The 18,668-nt window shown below is 19.9% G+C and overlaps 3 protein-coding genes across 5 annotated transcripts in view; 2 read left to right on the top strand and 1 right to left on the bottom strand.

Annotated features, from left to right (window-relative positions):
* Nucleotides 1-18,668, top strand: part of LOC122510265 (F-box/LRR-repeat protein 20) — a 295,503-nt gene that overhangs the window by 161,537 nt on the left and 115,298 nt on the right. The window lies entirely within an intron of this gene.
* LOC122510273 overlaps nt 1-18,668 on the top strand; it is a 151,286-nt gene that overhangs the window by 64,559 nt on the left and 68,059 nt on the right. The window lies entirely within an intron of this gene.
* Nucleotides 5,329-18,668, bottom strand: part of LOC122510262 (mucin-2) — a 50,179-nt gene continuing 36,839 nt past the window's right edge. Inside the window, exons 7-11 of the mRNA XM_043624764.1 lie at nt 15,984-16,060; nt 12,162-12,262; nt 9,914-10,185; nt 9,611-9,765; nt 5,329-7,206 (exon numbers count right to left, since the gene is read on the bottom strand). Coding sequence (XP_043480699.1) covers nt 7,042-7,206; nt 9,611-9,765; nt 9,914-10,185; nt 12,162-12,262; nt 15,984-16,060 — 770 coding nt within the window. The 3' untranslated portion in view covers nt 5,329-7,041. The remainder of the gene's footprint in view (nt 7,207-9,610; nt 9,766-9,913; nt 10,186-12,161; nt 12,263-15,983; nt 16,061-18,668) is intronic.

Genomic DNA, 18,668 nt, shown 5'->3' with positions numbered 1-18,668 from the left:
ATTAAAAATTTCGAAAGTAATTGAATTTTATGAAGAATTTCTTTGAATTTTATGAAAATAATAAAGATTTTGAAACTAATTTTAATTAAAAATTTCGCAAGTAATTGAGTTTTATGGAGAATTTCTTTGAATTTTATAAAAATAATGAAGATTTCTAACATAATTTTAATTGAAAATTTTAAAAGTAATTGAATTGTTTTGAACAATTTCTTCGATTATTTTGAAGATAAATGAGATTTTTAAAATAATTTAAATTATTTTTTCGAAAGTAATTAAATTTTATGAAGTAAAGTTTTTAAAATAATTCTATTTGTTAATAATTGAAATTAAACATTTGATTATTGAATGTCATTAAAATTTGTAGAAAATAAATTCTTCTGAGAATTTTATTACAATTTCTTAAATAATTGAATTCATTAAAAGATATTTATGAAAATATTGAAAACAATTGAATTTTTTCGAAGAATAGATACTATTAAAGATTTTGACAATAATTGAATTCTTTCAAAAAATTTCTTTAATTTTTTTAATACTGTCGACTTTGTTATTGTATAATTAATAATTTTTGAACTATTAAATTAACTTTTAAATTTTATTAAAATTATTGATAACAAAAAATTTTATTTAACAATTTTATTAGAGTTTTTGTCAATAATAAAATTCTGTTGAAAAATTTCATTTAGTCTTTTTGAGTAAAATGTAATTTTTAAAATAATTTTAACTGGAAATTTTGAAAATACATAATAGATTTAAATAACGAATTTTTTTCCACTTTTTTAATTTATCGTGTCTTTTAATAATTATTATTAAAAATTTAATTTTTGATTTTTATTAAAATTTCTTAAAATAGTTGAATTCTTGAGAAGAACTTTATTATTTATTAAAATAATTTAACTTCTGCGAAGAATTTTACTATTTATAAAAGTAATTGAATTGTTTCGAAGAATTTATTAAAATTTCAGAAAATAATTGATTTCTTACGAAAAATGTTAAAATTGTTTAAAAATAATAGAATCCTTTTGTGAAATCTTAATAAAATTGTATTAAAAATACTTGAATTTCTGAAAAGAATTTTACTATTTATAGGTAAAAATAATTGAATTTTTTCGAAGAATGTTATTATTTATGAAAATAATTGAATTTTTGCAAAGAATTTTATTAAAAATTTTTGTAAATAATAAACAATAATAAGTAGTTATGTTACTTAACAAGTGAATTTTTTAAATTTTGAATCTGAAATTTAAAAAATTAAATTAAATTAAATTAAAAAAGAGACGTTCAAAAATCGAAGTTTACATTTGAAAATAAACAAATGTTTTGTTTGCATAATAATAATAAATTGAATATTATGTTTCGCGCGCTAAAGTGAAATATTATCAGTAATAATAATACTAATAAAAATAAGAAAAATAATAAATTTTTTATAAGGTGTTCGGTATTTTTATTATTCATTATTTTCGTTTGATCGTGGGAGAGTGAAGATAAATATATGTATAGGCAACTTGAAATATAGCATTGTTCTTTTCTGAAAAAAAAATTAGAAATATTCTACTGAAAGGTCAGGGTTTCCTGTAGGTATAGATAAAAGCAGGTGATTTTACGATTTTAAATTGCAGTCCCTGGGCGACATTTGTACACCTTTATTTTCCTTCTCTTCTCTCTGTCCATTTTCTCTCTTTGCAACATTGATTCATGAATGAAAAAACAAAATTCATGAATTCATGAAAAAAAATAAAGCAACTTTTTTTTCAATTTCAATGTACAATGTCATGTATGAAAAATATTTTTAAATTAAAAAAAATTGTTTCCATCAATTTTAACTCTTTGAAATATTTTTTGTGGTCATAACGAGAAGATTATTTAATTTTTTTCTTTCATCTTCTTCTTTATTATTTAATATTAAAAATTGAAATTTACGTACAAAAGTAGAACAATTTAAACTTAATCTTCTTTCTTTATTTAATTTCACTTGAAATTTTCGATTCGATTTTTTTTAATTTTCCTAAAGTTTTAAAATGTTTTAAATATTCAAGTGAAAGAATATTTTTTATCTATTTTAATATTTTGAGGTCTTAAAAATAATTAATAGTACCAACCTATTTTTTTTAGGGAAAAGTTTTAAAGAAAAGAAAATTGTGAGAAATGGTTTTTTATTTGTAAATTGCGAAAAGAATGGAAGATGGTAAGAGGAGAGTGAATATTGTTATAAGTAGAGAAGGTTTTGTTTAGTCAGACAAAGAGAAGAATAAAGTTGTCATGAATATTTTTCTTTTGAACTATGAGAATTATTTTTATGACAACCTACTTTTGTATATAATTTTTAATTAACTTTTACTTTGACTTTACTAGTTGGTTTGCTAATACACTTAATTCTTTTTTTTAAATATGTCGGGCACATTTTTAATTATAGCTCGTTTGCAGATTTTTTTTTAATCATAAATTTGATCATGTTTATATTTTATATTTATTAAGAAAAAAAATTTTTTTCTATTACGTAGATAAATTTACTTATTATTTATATTTATATTAAAGATTCAGAGATAATAAAAATTCATTTGAATAATTTTGTGGCCTATAGGTCACAAAATTTTTCAAAAACATCTTTTACTGAAGGGTTAAAATAAAGAATATATTTTATATTTAAACAAAAATTTTATAAACTTCTTTGAAAGTATTCAATTATTTTCATAAATAATAAACTTTTACAGGAATTCAATTATTTTAAACCCAATTTTCACATTTTTTTGAAAAAATCAATTATTTATTAGGATTTTTATAAAATTCTTTACAAGAATTCAATTATTTAAAAAAAATTAATAAAGTTCAATTATTTTTATAAATAATAAATTTCTTCTCAGGAATTCAATTATTTTTAATAAATTTAATAAAATTCGTTGCAAAAATTCAATTATTTTCATAAATAATAAAACAAATCTTAGAATTTCAATTATTTTTAATATAATTTTAAAGGAATTCTTCGAAAAATGGAATTATTATGAAAAATTTTATTAAAATTCTTCGAAAGAATTCAATTATTTAAAAAAAATTTTACATGATTTGTTTATTAGAATTTAATAATTATTTTAAATACATTTTTAATTTTTTAATTAATTAATTTTATCAAATTCAGTTATATTTATAAATAATAAAATTTTTCTCCAGAATTCAATTATTTTCAAACACAATTATCACAACATTTTAAAAAAAAAATCAATTTATCATTTAAAAAGGCTTTCAAAAAATTCCTTGCAAAAATTCAATAATTTAAAAAAAAATTAATCAGATTCAATTATATTTATAAATAATTAAATTTTTCTCAGGAATTCAATTATTTTTAAAAATTTGAATAAAATTATTTGCAAGAATTCAATTATTCTTATAAATAATAAAACTCTACGAAAGATTTAAATTATTTTTATAAATTTTAATAAAATTAATTGCAAGAATTCAATTATTTTTATAAATAATAAAACTCATTGCAGGTTTTCAATTATTTTTAATAAATTCCTCGAAAATTTCAATGATTTAAAAAAATTTTATTAAAATTCTTCGAAAGAATTCAATTATTTTAAAACACAATTTTCACAAAAATTTTTGAAAAAAATCAATTTTTTAAAAAGATTTTTATAAAATTCCTTACAAGAATTCAATTATTTAAAAAAAATTAATAAAATTCAATTATATTTATAGATAATTAAATTTTTCTTAGAAATTCAATTATTTTAAACAATTTGAATAAAATTCTTTGCAAGAATTCAATTATTCTTATAAATAATAAAACTCTTCGAAGGATTTCAATTATTTTTATAAAGTTTAATAAAATTCCTTGCAAGAATTCAATGATTTAAAAAAGATTAATCTAATTCAATTATATTTAGAAATAATAAATATTTTCTTTGAAAATCAATTATTTTTAAAAATTTGAATAGAATTCGTGGCAATAATTCAATTATTTTTATAAATAATAAAACTCTTCGAAGTAGGTATTTCAATTATTTTTATAAATGAATTCCTCGAAAAATTCAATTATTTTAAAAAGTTAAAATAAAATTCTTCGAAAGAATTTAATTATTTTAAAACACAAAATGTTTCGATAAAAATAAATTTTTTAAAAAGATTTTTATAATATTCTTAACCATGAGAATTCAATTACTTAAAAAAAATTTAATAAAATTCTTCACAAAAATTGAAATATTTTTATATTTTTAAAAATTTGAATAAAATTCGTTGCAAGAAATGAATTATTTTTATAAACAATAAAACTCATTGCAGGATTTCAATTATTTTTTTTTATGGAATTTTAAATAAATTTCTCGAAGTATGAAGTTATTCTTAAAATTTTTATTAGAATTCTTCGAAAAAATTTAATTGTTTTAAAAAATGTTGCCATAATTTGTTAATTAGAATTTAATAATTTTTTTCAATACATTTTTAATTAAATTTCTTTAAAGAATTGAATTATTTTTCAAAATTTTAATAATAGTTTTCTTCTTTTTGAAAAAAATTTGATAAAGTTCTTTAAAAGAATTTAATTTTAAGATATATTCAATAATTCAATAAATTATTTAAATATTTAGTAAATTCTTCCACAATTATTTAATAAATTAATTTTTTCGAAAAAATTTCGTTTTCTTTTTTTCTGCTTCTATTTTCTAACAGAAATTGATTGAAAATTGAATTTAAGTTAAAAATTTTAGAAGATAATTGAATATTAGAAGCGTTACAGTATTGAAGTGAAATCTTTAAAAATTTCAATTATTGTAAAACTAATAAAATATTAAAATTTTTATTTTAAAATAAAATGATAAAATTATTATTATGTACAAAGTCTGATGTTTTTAACTGTAAAAAAAAAATAAACGAAACGATTAATTTTTTAATAACATTAGATTATATTTACAGAAGGTCTTTACAATACATTTGGACAATACGAAAATAAATTATTTATAATTATTGTATGTGGCAGCACGTACAAGATATACTATATACCTTTGCAACTAAATATTAATTCCTTAAAATTTAAAAATTTGCATAAATTAAATTAAATAATATTATATTCTATTTAGAGACACTTTTTTTTGTTTTAGCGTACTTTTTTTTCTTCATACGTAACAATAATACCTACAGTCATGGATTTACACACTTCCCGAAGATAATTTTTTTTATGTACATATATTCACATCCACACAAAAAGAGGAGATATGCAATATTTTTTTTCTATATAAATTTCTATAAATCTTTTATCGTGAATTGAATACTTTGAATTTTTCCAATTACGTGATTTACATATTATTTAAAGTATTTTAGAGTTTAAGAGCATTGTTACAATTTTTATTTTATTTTTTTTTGAACTAGGACAGAAATATTTTTCTAATTAAAATTACTTTTTTTTGAATTTTAATTAGATTCAGAGCATTATTTGGTTGGAAATTATTTAATTATAGTTCAAGATTAGTCTATAGGTTTAATCACAAAATAGGACAAATTTAATTGTATCCAATTGTGGTATTAACACCGTTTTAAACTTTCTATTTGGATATGAGATCTTCGAGAATCACTTTTGTTTTTTTTTTTTAATTATGAACATTTTTTTTTCGAAAGTCTTACATTTTTTTTTTCATTTGAAAAATTCTAGAACAAAAATTTTTCTTTTTATATAAATTCAATTTATTCAATTTATTTTTTTGCTATTTTCTTACTTTGAAAATTTAGTTATTATTCTTCTTGGCTTTTTTTATGGAGTTTTCATTATGCAAGAGTATAAAATTGCTTCTTCTCGAAGGAGGAAGTTTAAATAATGATTTAACTTTCGTAATTTAAACAACAAGTGCGCAAAAGTGGAACGAATAAGATCTGCTACCCTCTTTTTAGTTATCTTTAGGTCATCGCAAAAGAAAACTTCATTTCTCAAGAGTGAAAAAAATTTCAAACGAAGTGAAATGATAAAAGTCGTTTTCTTTTCGTTTTGAAGATTTGTAAAATTGTCTTTTTCAGATCTTTTTCAGATCTTTTTCAAAAAATTTTTTTTCAAATTTTTTTCAATGCTAGTTTTCATTATTCAACTGATTACATCTATGAAATGAATATCGTAAATTTTGTGTATTTTTCTATTTCCTGTTTTTATCATTTGAACTTTTTTTCTGTTTCTAGATCTAAATAAGATAATCTAAAGTTTTCCGATATTTTTATTTTTCAATTACAATTTTTCTAATGATATCAAATTGTATTTTTTATAGGATATTTCTGAGCAGTGGATTTTTTTTATTTCTGGGGCAAAATAATATTTTTTTAATTAAAAAGAAATTTCTTTTTATTGAAAAAAAATTTATTTTTATGAAAAAATTTTTTTTACCATAAAAAGAGATTTAAAAATTTTTAAATATGAGTTGTACGATTCATCGCATTGTAATCTGGAAATATAATGAGATTCAAAAGTTCATCATTTGAATATTGTGATTTCTATAATATTTCGCTAGATAATTATTAATAATAATTAATAACTCTCGAGCAAAGTTTAATTGAAAGTTATTATTCACTGTAATACTATGTTCACATAAACATTGTTCGGTGTTATTTTGAGAGTTTGCTAATGTCATTACTTTAATCCTTGTTTTCGAAATTAAACCAACCCGTGTTGTAATTTTGAAAATTTCATGCGAAACATTGAAGTTAATTATGTAAATTAACTGCACACACATTGTTTTTCTATTTTGGTCGGTCTAATCGAGTGGAAATCTCTCTTTTGTCTTTTAATAGAAATTAAATCTTTATCAGAAAAGATTTTTCCTTTAGACTATTAAAAATTCTTCCCAAAGGTGAAATTGTTTTTTCTCAAGAAAATAAGAAAACAAATATTCTACAATATTGTTTTTCAAAAGCAATTCGAAGAGAAATAAACTCAAGAGCTCGCTCAAGAGAGAAAACAAATTGATTAAAAGGGATTTAAAGTTTTTCTCTTTAAAATTTATTTCATTGAGTTTTTTTTTCTTTGAAAAAAAGGAGATTTAAAAATCGGTCTTGTATTTGTTTGAGGATTTGTTTTTAAAACTGGAGGATTTGATTGATCCAATCTCTAAATTGTGAAATTCTCGTATAAACTCCTGGTTGACTTGGTTCGGCGCAACCAATTCCCCAACTAATCACACCTGCTAAGACCCATCGATTGTCACGAGTTCGTTGAATTGACATTGGTCCTCCACTGTCGCCCTGGAATAAAAAATTCTTTTGTTTATTTACTTCTTTTCTTTTTTTTTATTTCTTATTTTATTTATTTTTCCTATCAAAATTTTTGATATCAATTTGATTGAATTTGATTCAATTTGAACCTTCCAAGAAAATTGTACGTGAAATATTTATGCAACTTTTTTCCTAAAAATTTCTACTGTTTGTAATTTTTGAAACTCTTGAACCTTTTGAAACTTAAAAATCTTTTTCCAATATTTACTCAGAGTTTTTAAACTTGGAATTTTTTTTATACAACGAAGAAAATATAAAATAACTTTTACTTTCTATTATAAAATAAATTCTGCGAAAATAACGATTTTTAATAGCAAATTTTACTATTTTCACGCAGTTAATTTTTGTTAAAAATTTTTTTCAAATTTTCTTCGAATTTGTTAATTTGTTAATTCGAATTTGTTATCAAAAATTATTATTTCCAAAGTAAATTTTACTACTTTCGAAGTAAATTTTTATAATTTTTATAAAGAAATTTTCTTCGGAAATAGTTAAACTTATTCTGTACATAAAAATTTTTAATAGTAAATTTTACTATATTTTTAGAGGAAATTCAACAAAGTCCAAAGTAAAATATCCTAATTTTTATTAAAATTTGCTTTCTATACTATAAAATTTACTCTAGAAATTAATGATTTTCAATAGCAAATTTTTAATGATGGAAGAAAATTTTACTAATTTTTATTAAAATTTACTTCTATTTTAAAATTTACTATGGAAATAATAATTTTTAATAGCAAATTTTACTATTTTCAAAGTTAATTTTCGTTGAAAAGTTTTTAAAAATTTGTCTTCGAATGTAGTACAATTTGTTATTAAAAATTATTATTTCCAGAGTAAATTTTCCTAATTTTTATAAAGAAATTTTTTTTTTGACAACAGTAAAAGTTCTTCTGGAAATAATTTTTAACAGTAAATTTTACTATATTTTTAAGAAAGTCTGAAGTAAATTTTACTAATTTTTACTGAAATTTACTTCGATTTCAGTAAAATTCATGGAATTTTAAAACAAAATTAGCGTTTTTTAAAATTTTTTTTCCTAAGAAAAAAATTTTGATTTAATTTTAAAAAAATTGTAGACTACGAAAAAATAGTTAAGGGTTCAACAATCAGAGAAATGAGGAAAATATCAGTATTTCATTAAAAGTACTAGTATTTCATTAAAAGTACTAGAAAAATATCAAATTTTTAGAATTACTACAAAAATTCTAGTTTTTGATTCTTATTTATTATTCAAATAAAAATTAAATTAAAAACCTTGAACTTTCCTCGATTTTTTTTTACCTTAAAAAGTTTTAAATTACAATGAATTTTATAAGAATGCTTTAATTTTTTGTTGGTTCAGTAAATAATTCAATTTATTTTCAACAATTAAATTATAGAATTACATTTCTAAAGTTGTTAATTATAATTAACTTAGAAAAAATTTTAATTAAACAAAATAGCAATTTTTTAAAATTACTTGAATTTTAAAATAATTTTATTGAAGAATTATCAAATTAATTGAAATTTTTGTGAAATAAAATGGAAAAGAATGGAATTTGTACATAATTTCGTTTGAGATTTTAAAAAAAGAATTTCCAAAGATTTTTTATTTAATAATTAATAATTATTAATGAAGCGAAAGTGTAAAAAAAATTTTGGAAGTGAACAGTATACCTAGAAAACAATAAAATATTTATTTAAAAAAAATAAATAAATTATTAGTTGTAAATAACTTTATAAATTATAACTTATAAATTATAGTTTTATAAATTATTATATAGTAGTATTAATTATTATTTAGTATTAAGGGGCGTAATTTAGCAGAAATATTCAATAGAATAATTATTATTCTTTGTTTCTATTTTTTATTTTTTTGATGATAATAATTCTAATATAAAGTATTTTTTCTTTTGTTTCAGGTGAGTTAAGCAATATTTTCCCTGTCAAGTTTACTTCGTAAGTAAAGAAATATTTAAATATCGCAAATAATTATAATACATTATAACTATTATTATCAAAGGTATTCCTTTGAATTCTTTAAATTTAAATTTTGATTCGTTTATTTAAAAGTAAAATATCAGATCAACAGTATTTTTATACTGCCTTATTTGATAAAAAAATTATTTTTTGATTACTATTAATAGGAAAATTAAACCCTTTAGAAAAATTGAAAGAAAATATCGAAATTTATATTCGTTTTGCAAAATTTCTTTTCAAATATTTAAAAGCAAATTTAATTCAAATTTAAATTAAATTTTTTATCTAATATTACGTGAAAAAAAATCATTTAAATGTTTAATACATTTAAAAACGAGTGCTAAAAAATATTTTTGGGTGAAATTATTTTTGAAAATAAAATATTTTGTAATAAAAAAGAAATTCATGTTACCTCACAGGAGTCGAAACCTCCTTTCCTCCAGCCGGCACAAATGAAAATGTGAGGAATCCTTTCGATATAACCTGCCGCACCGTACATTGCTTCACACTGAGTGTTATTTATAACAGGTACTGAGACCTCCTGTAGTACCGACGGTAGAGGACCATCTGAAAAATAGAATTTTCGTTTCTATAAAACTTCAATAATTTTATTTATTATTATTTAAATTTTTTTTTTTTTTTTTTTTTTTTTTTTTTTATAGTGAAAAATTTAGTTTTTGAAAAAAATATTTTTTTTAAGCAACAATGTTGTTACCTTCATATAGTCTTCCCCATCCGGTAACGTAGGCAATGTGTCCCTCGTAACTCTCATCGTCGTCTGGTATACAAATTGGTAAAATATTTGGTTGGAATTGTTTAATTGGCTCATAGAAGCGTAAAAGTGCCAAATCATATTCAAACGTTCGCGAATCAAATTGAGGATGACTTGCTACCAATTGCACTCTTCTCTCTTGATATCCATAGGGTTCACCTTCACTCGCCAAATCGTATTCTCCTATTCGCAATAGTAGATCACTTGGAGGTACACTGAAAAAACGGATAAAAAATTTTATTACAAATCAATTAATTGAGTAATAAAATTACAATTTTTCTTTTTTTTTCTTTTTCCTTCTTTTTTTTTTAATAAAAATATTTTTCCTTCATTATTATCATATGGGAAGTTTTAATCATACAATTTTTTATTTTAAAAATTAATTGTTTATTTTTGATGAAAGACTTTAATATTTTAAACTAATTTCTTAAAAAATTAAAATTTAAAACTAAATTGTTCTTAAAATTAAAAACGAATTAAGTGGATAAATATATAAGAAACGAATTAAAAATTTAAAAAAACTAATACTTTTCTAGACATTAGTTTTTTTTATTTTAATTTAAAAAATTTCTAATTAATTTCGTCCTGAAAACGAAAACGAATTAAATAGATAAATATAAAATAAACGAATTATAACAATTTACAAATTAAATTCTTCTTAAAATTGAAAACGAATTAAATAGATAAATATAAAATAAATGGATTCAAAATTAAAATAAATAAATACTAAAATCTAGAAGGTATTATTTTGATTTTTAATTTTCCAATATTTTAAATATTTTAAATTAAATTCTTCGTAAAATTGAAAACGAATTAAATAGATAAATTATAAAATAAACGAATTAAAAATTAAAATAAAAAAACCTAATATTTAGAAGGTATTAGTTTCTTTTACGTTTTAATTTTTAATTCGTTTATGTTGTGAGAAGGTAAAAAATAAATTAAGGTACATTTTAATAGAATTTTCAATTTTGAATTTAAATATAGTAAACAGTAATTTTTAAATTTATTCTGCTAGAATAATTGTTGCATAAATTTGTAAAAGAAATAACAAAGGAACAAGGGATGATTATTATCAAGTCTGAGGCAATACATTATCATAATTTTCGCGAAAACTTACTTTGCTGAATATTCTTATAATCAAGATTCAAAGTATTATATCTCAACAGCTTAAAGAAAAAACTTTCCTTTCGCGTATCTCGTCTTTCATTTTTTTTCTTTTTTTTTTAATTTTCATATTATATAATATATCTATATTTTCATAACTATTCGTTAAATATTCATTTTTCTCATTCACTTTTTTCTCAGTATATAAACAAAATTTATAATGGAAAATATAATCGAAATAATTTTTCAAACTATTGGGAATTTTTAAATATGAAAAATAACACAAATTCGCATTTGAACAATTTTTTTCTTTAGTTAGATTTTTCTTAGTGTTTTTAGTTTTTTTAAGTTTTAGTTTTTAGTTTTAGTTCCATTTCATTAAATTTTAAATTCAATTTTAATTTTTTTAGAGAATAAAATTCATTAAATTAAATAGAAAAAATTTACATTTCAAGATTTGTTCTTTTTTTTTGCTTTTCTTAGTTTTTTTAATTTTTAGTTTCAGTTTCGCTTCAATTTTTAGTTCAATTTTAATTTTTGTTTAGAGAATAAAATTTTTTTAGAGAATAAAATTGATTAAATGAAATAGCAAAAATTTTCATTCCAAGAATTTTTGTCTCTTTTTAGCTTTTTTTAGTTTTTTTAATTTTTAGTTCTCAGTTTTAGTTTTAGTTAAATTTTTTTTTAATACTTAGTTCAATTTTAATTTTTTTTTAGAGAATAAAATTGATTAAATGAAAGAGAGCAAAAATTTTCATTCCAAGAATTTTTGTCTCTTTTTAACTTTTCTTAGTTTTTTAAAATTTTTAGTTCTCAATTTTAGTTTTAATTAATTTTTTTTTTAATTCTTAGTTTAATTTTAATTTTTTTCACAGAATAAAATTGATTTAATGAAATAGCAAAAATTTCCATTTCAACAACTAGTTAGTTTATTAGCTAGTTTTTTTAGTTATTTTAATTTTTAATCTTAGCTCTAGTTTTATTTTAATTTTTCAAATTTTAGTTCAATTGTAATTTTATTTTAGAGAATAAAATTGATTAAATGATTTTGCAGTAAATTTTGATAAGTATAAATGTGACTCACCTATCTATACAATGTGCTGCAGTGATGGCCCAATTTTCGTTGAGTAAAGCTGCACCACATTTGTGAAGGTACGTCGAAGTTCTCCATTGACGAAGCGAGATCTAATAAATAAATTAATAAATTAATAAATAAATATAACATTTTCCAAATTAACGAAATTTAGAATTAATTATTAATTAATGAATGAATTAACAATTGACTAACTTAATTATTTAAAAATAGTTATTTTAAGTCACCTTAATTAATAATAATTGAATTTAAAAATTGAAAAGCAAAAAAAAAACAGTTCCATTTTATCGATACTATTTCATTTGAAACCTGATAAATTATAATTTAAAAACCATAAAAAAACGAAGAGAGGAACAGTCTAAAAATAGGAGATAATATAAATATATGAATAAATTAAAAAAAAAAAATGATAATAATGAAAGAAAAATAAAAATGGAAAAAATATATATAATACAAGTAGCTCTTCCATATGACACATCCTTTTCAAGGACGATTTATTTATCGACATACACGTATTCTCCATTTTAATCTTCTGCTATATTGAGATAAAAAAAAATTTGAAACAGATTTGGTAAATACTTTAAGCTACCAGTTAATATCAATCGATGATAAGAACATGTCAAATGAGTGGGTAGCACACACGATTTTAAGTGATTCGTTTTTTTTTCTCTTTTCAAAACTTATAATTTTTATCGCCAACAAAGTAGAAAAGTAAATATTGCTTGCAATCTGGAATAAAAAAAAACTTTTCGTTTTTATTAATTTTTGTCCCTTGTGATAAGCAATAATCAGTGTCTTATCGAGCAAAGTCTAATTTACAATTTTGATGGCAATTATTCGGAAAAGTTTTCTGACCTATTGATCTGTAGGTGTTGACTATTGGACAATATTTATTTATTAATAAGGTTTAAATGATTTTTTGTTTGTTTGAATAAATTTTATTTGATTCAAATATACTATTTTTGGTTCAAATAAATTTTATTTGGTTTAAATCGATTTTCTTTGATTTAAATATTATTTTGTGGTTTAAATTTGGTTCAAATTAAGTTCAGTTGGTTCAAATAAATTTTCATTTGGTTCAGATAAACATTTTTCATTGAAATCAATTTTTTTTTGTTTCAAGTAAAAATTTTATTTTTTGTACAATATTTATTTATTAATAAGGTTCAGATAAATTCTTTTTGATTTAAATAATATTTTTTGGTTCAAATGAATTTTATTTAGTTCGAATAAATTTTAGTTGGCTCAGTGGAATTATTTTCAGTTTAATTAAATTTTAGTGGGTTCAAAAATAATATTTCTCAGTTCAAATTAATTTTAATTAGTTTAAATAAACTTAAATTTGTTTAAATAAATTTTAGTTGGTCCAAACAAGTTTTATTTGATTCAAATACAATTTTTTGCTTCAAATTAATTTTCTTGGTTCTAATAATTTCGTATTTGGTTCAAAGAAGTTACATTTAATTTAAAGACTATTTTTTGGTTCAAATTAATTTTATTTGGTTTAAAAACTTTTTAATTGGTTTAAATAAATTTTAGTTGGTTCAAAGAAGTTTTATTTGATTCAAATACAAGTTTTTGGTTCAAATGAATTTTATTTGGTTTAAATAAATTTTATTTTATTTTTAAATATTATTTTGTAGTTCAAATTTGGTTCAAATTAATTTCATTTGGTTCAAAAAGCTTTAAGTTGGTTCTACTACATTTTTATTTCGTTCAAAAAACTTTATGTTGGTTCAAATAAATTTTTAATTGGTTCAGAAAAACATTTTTTATTGAAATTATTGCTTTAAGTAAACAATTTTTTTTTACAATATTTATTTATTAATAAGGATCAGATAAATTCTTTTTGACTTAAATAATATTTTTTGGCTCAAATGAATTTTATTTGGTTTGAATAAATTTTATAGTTGGCTCAGTCGAATTTTATTAAGTTTAATTATACTTTAGTGGGTTCAAAAATAATATTTCTCAGTTCAAATTAATTTTAGTTAGTTTAAATAAACTTAAAGTTGGTTAAATAAATTTTAGTTGGTTCAAAGAAGTTTTATTTGTTTCAAATATAATTTTTTGGTTCCACTTAATTTTATTTGGTTCAAATGATTTTGTATTTGGTTCAAAGAAGTTTTATTTTATTTAAACAATTTTTTTGGTTTAAATTAACTTTATTTGGTTCAAAAAATGATTTTGTATTTGTTTCAATGAAGTTCTATTTGATTTAAAGACTTTTTTTGTTTAAATTAATTTTATTTGGTTTAAAAAATGATTTTGTATTTGTTTCAAAGAAGTTCTATTTGATTTAAAGACTATTTTTTGGTTCAAATCAATCTTATTTGGTTCATATTAATTATTTTTCGTTTAAATTTATTTTATTGGATTCAAAAAACTTTAAGTTAGTCAAAAATTAATTTAAATTGAGTATAATATATAAGATTTATTTGATTCAAATACAATTTTCTGCTTCAAATTAATTTTCTTAGTTCTAATAAATTTGTATTTTGTTCAAAAAAGTTATATTTAATTTAAAGACTATTTTTTGGTTCAAATTAATTTTACTTGGTTTAATTGATTTTGTATTTGGTTCAAAGAAGTTTTATTTGATTTAAAGACGTTTTTTTGGTTTAAATTAATTTTATTTGATTCAGAAAATGATTTTGTATATATTTCTTTCAAAGAAGTTCTATTTGATTTAAAGATTATTTTTTGATTCAAATCAATCTTATTTGGTTTATATTAATTATTTTTCGTACAAATTAATTTTATTTTATTCAAATATTGTTTTTTGGTTCCAAAGAATTTTATTTATGGTTCATATTTAGTTTAGTTGCTTGAAATTAATTTCATTTGATTCAAAAATCTTTAAGTTGGTCAAAAATTAATTTTAATTGAGTAATATAAGTTTTATTTGATTTTTATACTATTTTTGGGTTCAAATTAATTTTATTTAGTTAAAAAAACTTTAAGTTAATTCAAGTAAATTTTACTTGATTCAAATAATATTTTTTGGTGCAAATGAATTTTATTTGTTTGAAATTATTTTTAGTTGCTTAAAATTGAATTTTATTTCATTCAAGAGAATTTAAGTTGGTACAAATAAATTTTAGTTGATTCAAATAAATTTTAGTTGATTCAAATAAATTTTAGTTGATTCAAAGAAGTTTTATTTGATTCAAATAATATTTTTTGATTCAAATAATATTTTTTGATTCAAATAATATTTTTTGATTCAAATAATTTTTAGTTGATGCAAATAAACTTCTTTGATTGAAATCATTTTTTTTTTTTTGACCCAAGTAATAATTTTCATTCGTCAAGTATAATTTCCACTTGAAGCAAGATAAATAATTTCACGATTTATACTTTTTATTTATATTTTTCTCTTTGAGAAAAATATTTTCTTATTTAACTCAAATTATATTTGTTTCAAATAAAGTTTTTCGCAAACAAAATAAATATTTACAAATTTCAATTCTTTCTATTTCTAGTATAGTAGAATTTAAAAAAAAAATATCTAAATAAATTTTCTTCATTTAATCGTTCAAAATGTTGGGAAAATTTATAAATAATTTTGAAAGAAGAATAAATTTTTTCACAGTTTATCTTGTGAGCGCAAATTGTCTAGAAAAATTACACCATTTGACGATGAGTTTTGATTTGTTTTTCTTTCTTTTTTGCTTCCTTTAGAGATACTATAAAAGTATCTTTAGTCATCAACTCATCTAGTTGTGTCATTTAAAAGTGATCAGCAGTTTGAAAAATACCGAAATGAAAAACAAATGAAAATTGAAAATAAATTAGTGGAAATATTCATACCTGCCAGGGCCACTTGCCGAAGGTACTGCTATTGCCACCCACAATTCTTCCCTCTGGAATTAGCCGCCTACCACACACTGCAAGAATAAACATGGTCGAATTAATGCCCTTCAATAAATTCGCGTGTCTAGTAGCGGCAGCCATGTTGGTGAACAAGGCCACGCGGTTCTGTTCGCGTACTTTTATATACACCAATATATCTATATATGTATAAAACACTATATATATATATATATAGTTAATGTCGATCAGACTGGATGAACCGGTACCGTCTTTTCTCCTTTGTTTTATTTTTCTTTTTCTTTTTTCATTTTACTACCATGCTCCTTTGATCAGTTTTTATCTTCCCATTTTAATAGGTTTTTGCATTGTGTTTGCACATCTAATTGTTCTTCGTCATCTTCCCAATGAATGACTAACTCAAGTTTAATTCTTTTCTTTTTAATGCAAAATCAAACATGATAAATTTCATGATTACCAAAATGACTTGATTGAATTATCGGTTCGAATTACACGCTTTAATTTTCATGATTATTTCTCTATTTCTTTGTAAATTTCCTCTTAATATTTTTCACACTTATAGTGATGAGTTTTATGCAAATCGAGAAATATTGGTACTATAAATTTTGCCAAAGCTAGTATTTAATCGGTAATAAATTTGAGAAAATTAATTTTTCTCGGTATTATAATAAATTTTAATGATAATTGATAGTTTTTGTAATTTATGACACCAAGTGATATATTTATCTGGAGAGTTTTGTTAAATATTTTATTAGCTGATAAATGGTGATGAATTCTTTTATTGAATTGCGGAGAAAAAAAAGATGAGTCTTTAACCGTTTAGATATCTAATTTGGAAAATATGAAATTAAATTTTTGTATTTTTTTGCGACAACACTGAATTAAATGCAACGATTTTTTGACTTCTTTTGTATCTTTAATCGATTAAAGCAAATTTTTTCGATCCGAGGCCTTTTTTAAGCTTAAACCCGCAGATAATTAAAAGATTTAAAATCTTACTCTCAAGGCTAAAATTCAGTCAAAAATGTTTCTAATCTGAGCGGTTTTAGTCAAAAATGAATTGAAAGAAAAATTTATTTTTTACAGTGTAGTTTAGTAATTAGGTTTCAGTAATTAATTATTTTACTTTACACAAAAAAAGTGAATTAATTGCTCTACGGTAAATTTGAATTAAGTAAGAACAGACTTCGTACTCGATAATTAATTTTAAAAAAGTAGAAAAAAGTATCTTTAAGACTGAAAAAAGTAGTAAAAAAGTAGCTGTCAAAAAATTAAATTTGACGACTGAATTTTTTCATAATTTCTAAATTAAATTACATTCAAAAATAGAATATTTTTTTTTAAATAAATATTTAAATACCTATTTATTTTTCAACAGGAATTAAAATATTAAAAAAGATTTCAATTTAAAGCTTTTTTGAAATTTAACTATATTTCTAAAAATTACAACTATACTTCCATTATTCAATAAATTTATTGTTGACATTTTTAAATAAAATTTTTCAAAAATTTAATCATTTTATTTCAAAATAAAAATTTAAATATTATTACAGTTTTACAACAATTAAAATTTTCAAAGATTTCAATTCAAAAATCTTTAACACTATAACACTTCTAATATTCAATTATTATGTAAATTTTAATTAAATTTCAATTTTAAATCAATTTGCAGCAATTTCTACGAGAATTTAATTGTTTAAAAATACAAAAATAAATAATTTAATGAATAATTGAATATTTTTTAAAAATTAAATTCTTATAAAGAGTTTTATCAACATTTTTAGAGATAACTGAATTATTACGAAGAATTTCAATAAATATTTTTGTAAATAGTTTAATTTATTTAAGAAGTATAATTAAAAATGTATTGAAATTAATTATTTAATTCTAATAGAAAAATTATATCAAAATCTTCGAAAATCATTGAATTCTTGCAAAGAATTTTATTGAAATTGTATTGAAAAAATTCAATTCTAATAGAGAATTGCATCAAAATTATTTTGTATAATTTAATTCTTCTCAGGAATTTTATTAAAAATAATTCAATTATTATGAATAATTGTTCCAAATTTTTGAAAATAATTAAATTCTTGCAACGACTTTTACTAAAATTTTTAAAAATAATTGAAGAATTTTATAGAAAATTTTAAAAATTGTTGAAATCCTGCGATGAATTTTATTATTTATAAAAATAATTGAATTCTTATAACAAATTTTATTAAAAATTTAAAAAACAATTGAATTCCTAAGAAGAATTATATTATTTACAGAAATAATTGAATTCTAGAATGGAAAAATTTTATAAAAATTTTAAGAATAATTGAATTCTTGCGAAAAATATTATTAAAATTTTTAAAAATAATTGAATTCTTGAGAAGAATTTTAAAATTTTTTTTTAGAATAATTGAATTTTTGCGAAGAATATTATTGAAATTTTAAAAAATAATTGAATTCTTGAGAAGAATTTTATAAAAATTTTAAGAATAATTGAATTTTTGCGATGAATTTTATAAAAATCTTTTTAAATAATTGAATTCCTGAGAAGAATTATATTATTTACCCAAATAATTGAATTCTTGAGAAGAATTTTATAAAAATTTTAATAATTGAATTTTTGCGAAGAATTTTATAAAAATCTTTTTAAATAATTGATTTTCTCCGAAA

Source organism: Leptopilina heterotoma, unplaced genomic scaffold (genome assembly GCF_015476425.1).
Source record: "Leptopilina heterotoma isolate Lh14 unplaced genomic scaffold, ASM1547642v1 Lhet_68, whole genome shotgun sequence".
NCBI lineage: Eukaryota > Metazoa > Arthropoda > Insecta > Hymenoptera > Figitidae > Leptopilina > Leptopilina heterotoma.
Note: the sequence above shows the minus strand (reverse complement) of the source record. Positions and strands in the feature narration are given on the sequence as shown.